Source organism: Corylus avellana, chromosome 2, assembly GCF_965113065.1.
Source record: "Corylus avellana chromosome 2, dhCorAvel1.hap1.2, whole genome shotgun sequence".
NCBI classification, from domain to species: Eukaryota; Viridiplantae; Streptophyta; class Magnoliopsida; order Fagales; family Betulaceae; genus Corylus; species Corylus avellana.
The window spans coordinates 10,949,909-10,961,795 of NC_142491.1; the positions used below are offsets into that span (position 1 = coordinate 10,949,909).

The window sequence follows — 11,887 nt, forward strand, 5'->3', positions numbered from 1 at the left end:
ACACTCATCTCATTAGGTTGATGTAACAGTGTCTATCAACTCTTGATATATATAATCCAAAACTAATGGAGATTGTAAAGTTTGTATGGACAAAAAATACTCTAAAATGAGAGCTAGAGGTGTTGTGACAAAAGAGATTTACTAGAGGTTATGGGTTTTTGGTAGATATTACCTCTAATAATTCAAACAAAATACTAGAAAAATAAAGGAACAAGGAAACCCAAAAAAAAAACAAAGGAAGAAATGAAGAAGAGAAGTACGTGAGAGTTGTGAGAGAGGAAAATAGAAACATTCCGTAGTATTTTTGACTCATTCGGGACAACGTATTAAACGGAAAACTAGATATTCTGAGTAATTTTAAGTGGTTTACTTGTATTCTATTAAGAATAATGTGGCTATTAAAATTACCTTTTAAATTCAATAATAATCAATTAAAAGCTCAATGGTAATTTTAATAACCACATCATTTTTAGTATGACACAAATAAGACATAAGTAGACCATCTAGAATTACTCATATATTCTTGCTCTCTTCCGTCTGGGAGTGAAGGATTTGGATTTGGTGAACAAACTTTGCATATATATATATATATATATATATATATATATAACAGTAGGGGCCAGGAATTAATTGGCTTGGGAACACGCTTTCTTCCAAGCAGTTGAATAAAGCATTAACCAATTAGTCCTCATATTGAGAGGCGCGTATTAAACGGCCTTAAATCTTTCGGGTTCTAGACAAACCCGTATTAAACGACGCCCGTACTTTTGAGTTTTGATTCATTCGGACATGTTGGTTTCAACTGTCAAAAGAAAAGGACCCCCTCCCTAAAATGAACGTAAGATACTAAATGCAACTGGGATTCTCTAAAATGCTACAAGTTTAAGCAAATAAAAAATAAATTTCATTATTTAATTAATATTTGAAATTAAACCAAACAAACAAATTCACACCTCATTAATGTTCATAACTTCGTTATCCACTTTATTATTTATACAAAGTAATGCTAAAAGGAAGATTAGAATCCTCATTGTATCCTATCAAATGTAATGTCTCTTTTAAGATTACCAATAAATCAAAATGTAATAATAATTATTTCAAATTCAATTATGATTTTAAAAATTAAATCACATTTACAAAGATTTAAGAGGACTCTAGTTTTCCTTCTACCATCACTCATTCATATGAATCATATTATAAGATGGTTAAATTTCTAGAAAACCATGCATCCATACAAAATGACTAAACTAACCCCACATTTGCATTTGCTACCACCACAAAATAATTTATACCATTATATATGTCAAAAGTTAGAAATATATATATATATTTTAAAAACAAAAAAAAAACAAAAAATCATTTTCAAAACATAAATTTGAGCTTTTTTAGAGCAAAAAAAACTTTTTTTTTTTTTTTTAAAAAAAAAAAAAAAAATTTACCAAACAAACTCTTACATGACACAATTCATTTTAATTTGCATGACACATCTCATTCGACAGCTATTCTAAAAGTGTAGCGTGCCACGACCTACGACTTAGTGCATGGCTTAACCACTTGAAAATTTTCATTGCATAAATTTAAACTTACCACCTAGTACATGACTTGACCACTTAAAAATTTCATTGAGCCATTAAACCATCATCCTCAATAATAGTTAAGAATATTCGTCGGTTGTTAAAAGAATATACAATTTTTGAACAAATTGTAACCCATACTCTGCCTTACATTAAATCCAAAATTTATCTATTACAATTTTTTTTTTTTAAAACGATAAATTAATTCCCAAGCATCAGAAATCCACCGTTAAAAGTAGGAAGGAAAAAAGTAGGCTTAAAAACGTCATGTTTCAGTTTGAATCTGAGGCATGTCAAGACGTCAACAGTGAACTCGCCTGGGCCTGACGATTATTAGTGTGATTTCGGTGGATGTTTCCTCCAGTCGAGTCAAACCGCAAGGCGCCGAACTATACGGCTCCACGAATTATTTGCGTATTCTTCTTTCTATATCGCCACCGTGGCATTTCACAGGCAAAAGTCGTGGAAATGCTCTATAGACTCGATCGATTGCTTCAAAACGTCCCTTTTTGTGAGTTTCTCAGTACAAAAATGAATCAAATGATAAAAAAAAAATAATAATAATCATCTTTTAATAATTTTTATATAGTGAATGAATAAATTTATTATTAAATTTATGTAGGACTTACATTAATTTACAACTTTAATTATTATTTTATTAAATTTATAAAAAATAAATAATCAAAAGAATGAAGTGTAACATGTGTGGTACAATACTATATATAGTGTGTGGCGTGTGTATTAAATGGCAGGGCGTATTAAACGGCCTCTGGTATTTTATTTTAAATCATTCAGGTTCGGGACACGCCCCTATTAAACAGTTCCATTACTTTTGATTCATTCAGACACGTTGGTTTCAACTGGTCAAAATAAAAGGACCCATTCCCTAAAATGAACATATATAAGATATTAAGTGTATCTGTGGATTCTCTATTAATTTGTTTAATGACACAAAAGTCTCATGTTCTGATACATAATACATTAATATTAAATCAACTCAAAATTACTCATTTTATAATGATTTAGCTAATTAATTCCTTTTTCTTTTTCTTTTTTAACAAAAAGGGTAGGCCGGAGAGATTAATTATGGCTATCCTACCTAGGCGTAATCATAGTAGCACTTACTCGCTGGGAGCCAGGCGCTCCCTCAAGTCTAACTGAGCCATAGCCTGACCCAGCTCCATCAGGACATCAATAAGAATAAAAAATGACTAATACTAATAAGACATTTGTGGGAATTGATTAATTATTGCCCAAAAGATATTTTTATTAAATGATCATTCATTTTAAAAGCTTAAGTGAATTTAGTTATTTAATTAATATTTTAAGACTTTTCTCATGTGTGGGACTAGACAATATGTAAAATATTTTAATTGAAATAGAAGTGAAGTATGCGACTAATCTGATACTACACAAGTAGACTTTCGCAAAGACAAGAAAACAGCCAGTAAAATAAGGAATAACATCCTCTCAAGTTAGTTATATTACAAGGGTATTTTTGTCTTTTCACTTTTTGAGGGGACAAAAATACTACTCCAATATAACTAACTAAATATTATTCAATTTAAATAAAATGGAGAGGATCCTAATTTGCAAAATAACACCAGTCATAATTAAGTAAGTAGGGTATTGGTAGCAAAAAAATAGAATAGAAAAAGTTTAGTGAGAAAATAAATTTTATTTTATTTAGAAATGAATCTCTTCTTTTATTTTAGGCTCATTATTTAACTGTTAAGATTGCTCTTAAACTACTTACATTTCTAATAGAGTAATAGGTAAGTTTTTGGGTGTTGGTTGGGTTGGGCTTATCTAGATAATACCAGTTGCCCCCTTCCCATCTTTGACTAGCTAGTATAACCACAAACTACGAACTTGGAAGGTAGGTGAACCTAGAAATCTTGCGACGCATCGTAATCCATTGACTGAGAAGCTGAAAGAGAGAAAGAGAGAGAGAGGGTGGATCGTTCGGGGAAGTGTAAGAGGAAAAAGGAAAAGAAGGGGGAGAAAAATCCTCAAGGTACTCTTCAAACTTGAGATTTTTGTGATTTTTTTTTAATATATATTTTTTTTGTTCTTATAGATGTTGAAGATTATGTTTGGTGTGTGTTAATTTTTAATAAGATTGAGTTTGCTTGATATAGTTTTTGGTTGCTGAGAAGATGTGTAGGCTTGATTTTTGTTGGGTTAGATTTTGATTTTTGTTGGGAGATTTATGTTGAGTATTTCGAATATGTATTGGGTATTTCGTATTTGGAGTTGTCTGGTGTTGGGGTTGTTATGGATGTTCAGTTGGTTAACATGTTTTCTGTTCTTTGGTTTGTTGTGCATGACAACATTTTACATCTATTTCTGGACTCTTATTTGTTTCTTTGTTCGTCAGTTTTTTGCTTTGGTATGGTACTTGGGGGCTAAGTTAATTAAGGCCGTAGAATACTGCAGGGGCTTACAATTCCTCAAATCTCAACTGTTCATTGTAAATAAATGGATGATATTTAAACACATCCTTAAAAAAGTTTTTGTGACATCAGCGATTCCTTTAAAAAATAATAGGCCTGAAGATTTCTATATCTAATTAGGGTGGTCAGACCACCACTATTGGGGTGGTCCGTAAAATATTTCAAGAAGACAAGAAATATGGCTGAAAAACTTTCTGTATTCGATGATCCTTACAGAATGATACATGAGAGTTTATAAGCTAATTACAATGTAAATAAAAGGAAAGAATAACTATACAAATCAAGCATCTATTACACACAATCATACATGATATTATATGATTGTGTGTTTACAAGACAATCTATAATATTACATCAAATCTTTCCTTGTGCGTGCATATCTTCATATCATAACAGCAAAGGGAGGTGATCTCTTTCCTTAGCTGCATCATTGACTGATATTAATGCTTGATGTGATGAATCACAAGGATCGTCGACAGCTCCATGATCCTTGTCTTTTTGAGGTTCTGTTGTGCTAGCTGATGAGGATGGTATGGCTACATATTCAGTAAAGTTGATAGGTTGACCTGGCAGCTTAGGTGGCTTGAGTGTGTCATGTAGTCTAACATCCCCCAGCAAGCTAATGGGTGGAGAGCACACTTTTAGCTTGTCCTTGAGAAGTAGAAACCGATTGGTAGTGAGACCCTTAGTGAAGATATCTGCAATATGATCAAGGGTGGACATGTATTTAGTGATGACATCCTTGTTAACCACTTTCTCACAGATGAAGTGGTAGTCCACTTCAATATGTTTGGTGCGTGCATGATATATTGGATTAGAAGCTAGGGCTAATGTACCAAGGTTGTCACACCATAGAGTAGGAGAGCAATGGAGATAAATCTTCAGTTCTTGAAGAAGCATTCTCAACCAAAAGAGTTCAGCTGTAGCAAAGGCTAAGGACCTGTATTCAGCCTCAATGCTGGCTTTAGACACAACTAGCTGCTTTTTAGCACATCTGCTAATTAAGCAAGGTCCCAAGAAGAGAGCATAGCCAGTAGTGGACCTCCTGTCATCAGGGTTACTTGCACAGTTCGAGTCACTATAGGCATTTAGATGAAGGGAACCTTTAGCAAAGTGTAGACCATGATTGATGGAACCTTTGAGATATCGAAGGCCCTCTTGCTGCAGTCCAATGTGTAGTAGTAGGAGAGTGCATGAATTGGCAAAGTTGGTTGACAACAAAGGAGATGTCAGGCCTGGTTAAAGTGCAGTATTGGAGTGCTCCTACTAAGTGACTGTATTCAGAGGCATTTGGGAGAGGATCACCATCAAGCTGAGAGAGCTGAGAGCCTGCTGGAAGAGGTGTCTTGGCAAGCTTAGCTCCTGTCATGTTGACACGGTCTAGGAGGTTAGACACATACTTGGTTTGAGAGAGGTGAAGTCCGCCTGACAGGGGCTGTACATGAATGCCCAAGAAGTAAGGCAGAGAGCCTAGATCCTTCATGGCAAAGGATTGCTGCAGGCAGGAAACCAAATGCTGAATGGCAGACATGGAGTTTCTAGTGACAATGATGTCATCTACGCAAAATGAGGAGAAATAGATGTACATTGGAGTGATGAAGAATGGAGAGTAATCCACTTAGGATTCGATAAATCCAAGAGCAATCAAGGTAGCAGCAAGTTTGGTAAACCAAGCCCTAGGTGCTTGCTTGAGGCCATAGATAGACTTCTAAAGTTTTGCAAACATGGTTAGGGAACCTGCTGTCAACAAAACCTGGTGGCTGTTCCATAAAGACGTCCTTTTGTAAAGTACCATGGAGAAAGGCATTGGAGATGTCCAATTGTCTAGTGGGCCATTGAAAGTGGACTGCCAAAGCAAGAATAGCTCGTATGGTTGTGGATTTGACCACAGGGCTGAATGTTTCAGTGTAATCCAGGCCATCTTGTTGTTGAAACCCCTTAGCCACAAGCCGAGCCTTAAATCTGTCATGGGTGCCATCAGCTTTCTGTTTCGCTTTAAAAACCCATTTATTAGTGATGACATTGTGATGAGGTGGCCTAGGGCAAACGGTCCAAGTTTGATTGGCTTGGAGGGCTTGGAATTCTTCTTGCATGGCTCGTTGCCAGTGGGGAGATTTGACTGCTTGGGAAAATCGAGTGGGAGCAGGAGGAAGGTTTGACAGATGGACATGGGAGGAACCTATATTGGATATGGGCAAACTTGTGCCATTACCTACAGCAACCTCATCATCACCTTTAAAGGGTTCTTGAAGCATCAGATTGTCTAAGGCAGCCGTGACATGGTTGTTAGCTTTACTATCAGCAAACCAAGGGTCTTCATCATTATGTTCTGCAGCAGAGGAGTGAGCTTGAACCATCATTGCAGACAACTATGGAGGTGGATTCTTCCCTTGGTAAGAGTAATCCATTCTGCGATAGCAGTCCAGTGCTAGGTGTCTAGGCTTCCCACACATTTGACAGGACGCTCTATGAGGGAATCAAGTAGGAGGACCAGTGGGAGGTATACCAAGAATGGATTTCTGTGAGAAGTGATTACCTCCAGGTCGCTTGAGGATGTTCTGGTAGTTGTTTCTTTGGTAACCTCTTGGCTGCTTGGACTGATATGAATTCCTTGAGTAGCCTCCTGCAGGTTGGTATGAATTCTTTGAATAGCCCCCTGCCTTCCCTTTGTTGTAGTTGTTACTTGGAGGTCTTGGTTTTTGAGAGTAAAAGGCAAAATTGCCTGATTCAGTGAGTGGAGGTTGCTGTGATTGATGACTGTTGAGAAGGATCTCATGGTTGAGCAGTTCACATTGAAATTCTTCAAAGTTCATGGATGTTGTTCAAGTGGTGAAGTTGAACAAGGTAATGAACATGGTATAGGCAGGATTCAGGCCTCCAAGGATGTAGGAGATGAGATCATCATCTTCTACAGGCTGTCCTGCAGCAGCAAGCAGGTCTAAACATGATTTGGTTTCATTGAGGAATTCTAAGCAAAACTTAGAACCCTGATTGAGAGTCTGCAACTATCTCTTCAGGTATGAAACTCTGGCCTTGGACTAGGATGCATACCTCGTGGCTAGTGTGGTCCAAACTTGTCTAGCCGTCTTCAATCCATAGAGGGAAGATAGGTTGAACCAACTAAAAAGGCTTTGATCCTTCTTCTGCCAAAGTGAGTAATCTGGATTCGCTGTTGTGGTGACTTTTCTAGTTTCATCAGTGACATATTTGGGAGGGCATGGCTCACTCCTATCAACAAAACCCATCAGCTCATGGGTGTTTAGAATTGGGTTGAAATGACTTACCAAATTCAGGTAATCTGCAAGGCCATCAAGTTTAGTGGAGATTTGTTGAGTGATGCTAGGTAGGGTGAAGGTAGTGGTGACAGGTGTAGGGGATGAGGAGATAAGGGTGTTGGTTATAGGTGCAGCAGGTGAAGAGGAAGAGCCAGAAGAACTGGCCATTGTTGCAGGATCGAATGAGTTTTCCTTTGAAAACTCTGATACCATAAAATATTTCATGAAGACAAGAAATATGGCTGAAAAACTGTCTGTATTCGATGATCCTTATTCCTTACATAATGATACATGAGAGCTTATAAGCTAATTACAATGTAAACTCTCATGATCCTTATTCCTTGACAGCTCCATGATCCTTGTCTTTATGAGGTTCTGCTGTGCTAGCTGATGAGGATGGTATGGCTTCATATTCAGTAAGGTTGATAGGTTGACCTGGCAGCTTAGGTGGCTTGAGTGTGTCATGTAGTCTAACAGTCTGACCATCCCAAAACACTTGATAGGGTAGCTAACCATCTCTAAAATAGTTTGAAGTTTGTTAGCTGTCCCCAAAGCGACCAATGAAAATGGCCAATCATCCCCAACATGTTTGAGGGTGGTTCGACAATCCCATTCTTTTTTTTTTTGTGGGTGACCACTCCTAAGGCACCTGTTGGGGGTGGCTGACCATATCGAAACATGCTTGAGTAGTTTGGCAACTACATCGCTTTTTTTGGGGTGTTAACTTTTGAGCCTTTGTCTGTGTCTTGGAGATTCTGATCACTTAGAGGTGTGTCTTTGTACGACATTACATAGTTTCATCAAGTGTATTTAACAAGAAGAAAGGGAATTCTTAGCACTTGGAATCTACCTGTCTAAGAATTCATTTTTCAAAATGATAAATCTTTTATTTCCTGTACATAATTGTTGAAGTACTCTATGAAACCGCTGTTTGAGATTTTAATTTTTTTTTTTAATTTTTAATTTTTAAAATATAACTAGATATTATCTAAAGGATATTCCTTTTCATACTGCAAGTTATTTTTTCCCCTCTTATTTTTGGCGTAATATAACTATAACTTTTTAATTTGTGTTGAGTTGTCATGTATATTTACTAGAATATAGTTTTTCCCTTTGGTAAATTATATACAGTTTGAAAATGTTCCCTTAAAAAATAGAATGGAAGAATATAAATTAATTGGCAGGAGTTATACAATACCATTACGATGCATTAATCTTAATATATTTTGACTGATTAAAGGTGCATGGGAAACCTCAAAAATAATTTTTCAGTTTGCTTATTTTTTGACGAATTTCTTTTGCATTCGTCCATTAATCTCTCAAAGTCAACAAGAAATAGAATGAGTTTGTTTGCTTAAAGTGTGAGATCTGCGGAAGATGCATTTGCTTGCAAAAACTAAGATGGGGTGTTCTACCTTCTTTTCTCATTAGTCTTCTAAGGTCAAGTAATATTACATCATATTAGAAGTTGTAGAACCAAATCTTGCACAAAGATGAATTTGGGAGATTGGGTGATATCTATAGAACTAACTTTCGGCAAGTACCCAGTCGTATAGAGATTTTTGTATATATATTACAAAAGTTCTCTAAACTCTAAAGATAAAATTAAATATTAGATCAACTGACAGGTATGTTGTACAATTGTTGTGAGGTGCATTAGTATTACAAGCCTTAGCCAGTGTTGGAGGCCTGTTAATTACTGGGTATTAATGAGATATTTGCAAACTTATCAAAGATTCAAAAGAGCAAATTGTTGTTTTTGTGATTGCTATTTCTTTCTTTACGTTTTATACCATTTTATCTTGATGCGTGTGCAAGAAGTTTTATGAGTTACAAGATAGAGGTTTTAAAATTTGACATGATTAGAGTAAATGTACAACTGCATTTAATAGAATCATGCAAATCAAACTTAAGACATTAGTGCACTTGATAATTGGATTGCATGAACGAAAATAGGGGTTGTGTTTCAGAGAGATTTCTTCACTGCTCTAAAGTTTTGTTGCATTTGGAGAATATTATCTAGGTAGCTTGAGCTGACAGAATGCTAATACTCTCAATTTATGGGTAATTTTTTTACATTCATTTCTTGTAGTGGCACACACCATGTTTATCAAGACATGATGTATGTATGTTCTATTGTGTTCATGATGATTGATTTTCCTTTGTGCTCATCTTGGTTGAATTGATGCTATTTGGCTTTAATTCATTTCATGTAGGAAAAAAAATTGAACATGGTTAGAAGGAAAGATCCATTTTGGGAGTATGCAAAGGACTTAAAAAATGGTCGTTTTTCCTGTAATTTTTGTAAACGAGATTTTGCTGGGGGTAATTCAAGAATTAAAGCACATTTGTCTGGGATTAGAGGCCGAGATATTCAAATTTGTGAAAAAGTACCTGAAACAATTCAGTCACAAGCCCGAGATGCAGTACTCCCTCCCACTAAGAAAAGAGCTAAAAATGTGGCAGCATCAAATAATATTTTTGAGGGTAAGAGTATTTCGGGTTCATCATCATTATATAAACCCAATTTACGTGAGGGACCAGATAAGAGTACAGTGGATCAACAATTGGTTAAGTTCCTTGTGTCGGAGAGAATTAGTCCTTTTGCAATTGACTCACCCTTCTTCATAGACTTTGTTAATGGCGTTGCTGAACATGGTCCCGGTTACAAACTCCCGCATTCTCTCACTATCACATTTGAGTCGGCGCCAAATATCAAAAATGAAGTTGAGAAATACATTGAAAATGTCATAAAGGAGTCAATTAAAACAGGTTGTACATTAATGTACAAAATACGGTATGGTAAAGAATTGATCCTGGACATCTATGCATATACACCAATTGGAGTGGCGTGCATCAAGACACTCAAGAAGCCTTCTAGCCTTGCTGTAGACGAATTTTTTCGTTACGAAACAACCTGGTCTTCTGTTATGGAGGTTATTGGGCCTACAAATGTTGTACAAATTAATGTGATCGATGGTTCTCTCATGCCAATTAAGGATATGTTTTGCCGTAAGTATCCTTGGATTTACTGGACTCGATATGTTGATTCTTACTCTCTCTGCCAAGAAATATGTGATATTTCTGTTGTGCATAGTACAATTGAAGTAGCGACGTGGATTGTTTTATATATTTACAAGTATAAAGTTAATATATTGTTAAGAGTGGTACACAAAAAGGATGATTTTATTGATCCCGATGTTTTCAAGCTTATGTCACTTTTAAAAGTTGAAAGTGAATTGCAAAATCTGGAGGTATCTATTGGAACGTTGTCTAATGAATGGGGGAAGCTTATGTCACTTAATGACCCACAGGTGGCAAAATTTATGCAAGAGACAAAGTTTATTGATTATGCTATTCATTCCAAAGAATTTTGGAGACAAGGGAAAATGGTAGCACAAGTTATGCATACACTAGTTCAAGCTAATTGTCTGATTTATCATGATGGCCCAACATTAGGATACTTATATGAGATGATGGAGAGAGTACAAGATGCAGTTGAACAATGTCGTGAGAGCAATGCCGTCTTTTATGATGATATATGGAAAATTTTAGAAACATATCAAAGTGATATTATTCATCCAATACATGCAGCTGCTGCTTTTTTAAATCCTATTTACATGTGTAGTGAGAAATTTAAGGAGAATGATGAAATGAAGAATGGTGTAAATCATATTCTGGAACATTTAGTTGCAGTGGAAGAGAAGGAAGATTTAAGGCACGAAGAACAACTATACCGCATGAAAGACTCAAATGTGTTCACAGCTGAAGCCATGTCGATGCTTAAAACATACCATCCTCGTGAGTTTAGTATATTCTGTTTTATTTTTTATTTTTTTATTTTTTATTTTTATGCTAAAACTTATATATTTATGTTATTCTTTTGAATTGTACAGGTAAATGGTGGGAACGTTATGGCAATCATCTTCCTGTATTACAAAAATATGCCATTCGGATCTTGAGTCAACCTTGTTGTTTTTCATTATGCCGGGAAGATCAGTTGGACATGGGGAACAGTGATATTGATGATACATTTAAGGTGAATGCATTGATGATGGAAAGGTATAAATCCCTAGAAGCACAATCGACAAAGCCAATCATTTTTGACGAACTGGGCGAAGTTTCTCATGATGCTTATGATTGGGAAAATGAAGTAAGTTTATTTGATTATGTGCCTAGCAGTGTAATGGATGCAATAATAAAAGATGACATACTAAATGATCCTATGCGGTATAACGACTTCCTACGTGTATGATTATGCTTGCTAGCCAATCAATGTTATCTTCTACTAGGTTTACATTTTCTACTGTATTTCGATTGACTTATAATTTACTAGGTTTTTTGTGAATGTGTATTTTTTATTTTTGGCACTACAAATACAGTTGAATGTTTTTGTACAAAACAAATCGTCTCATGTTTCTTAGCATAGTATCGTAAGTTAATGCTCGTTAAGAAAATAAAATTATTCGAATTTGTAAATAGCTATAATTATTTTAAAGTGTTCCATGGAATATAAAACACAATCCACATCATTCATTGCCGGTATGTAAAATAAAGGCTAAAAAAAAAAGGCAAGTATTTT

The 11,887-nt window shown here is 35.6% G+C and overlaps 1 protein-coding gene across 2 annotated transcripts; it reads left to right on the forward strand.

Annotated features, from left to right (window-relative positions):
• The first annotated feature begins 3,414 nt into the window (after window positions 1–3,414).
• On the forward strand, window positions 3,415–11,667 carry LOC132166902 (uncharacterized). 2 transcript variants are annotated; one of them, XM_088513130.1, is made up of 3 exons: window positions 3,415–3,591; window positions 9,522–11,106; window positions 11,202–11,667. In XM_088513130.1, exons 2-3 carry the CDS (start codon window positions 9,537–9,539, stop codon window positions 11,558–11,560), a joined length of 1,929 nt encoding a protein of 642 aa, XP_088369256.1. In that variant the 5' UTR covers window positions 3,415–3,591; window positions 9,522–9,536; the 3' UTR covers window positions 11,561–11,667. The 2 variants fall into 2 exon arrangements, with proteins under 2 accessions (XP_088369256.1, XP_059433741.2); XM_059577758.2 differs by lacking the exon at window positions 3,415–3,591 and having other exon boundaries at window positions 8,355–11,106.
• The last annotated feature ends 220 nt before the right edge of the window (window positions 11,668–11,887 follow it).

Bases quoted from the DNA above. Each gene is read 5' to 3' on its own strand.
- LOC132166902 (XM_088513130.1), top strand. From the start codon at position 9,537: ATGGTTAGAAGGAAAGATCCATTTTGGGAGTATGCAAAGGACTTAAAA. The intron at 11,107-11,201 runs GTGAGTTTAGTA...TGAATTGTACAG, and splicing joins GCTTAAAACATACCATCCTC to GTAAATGGTGGGAACGTTAT.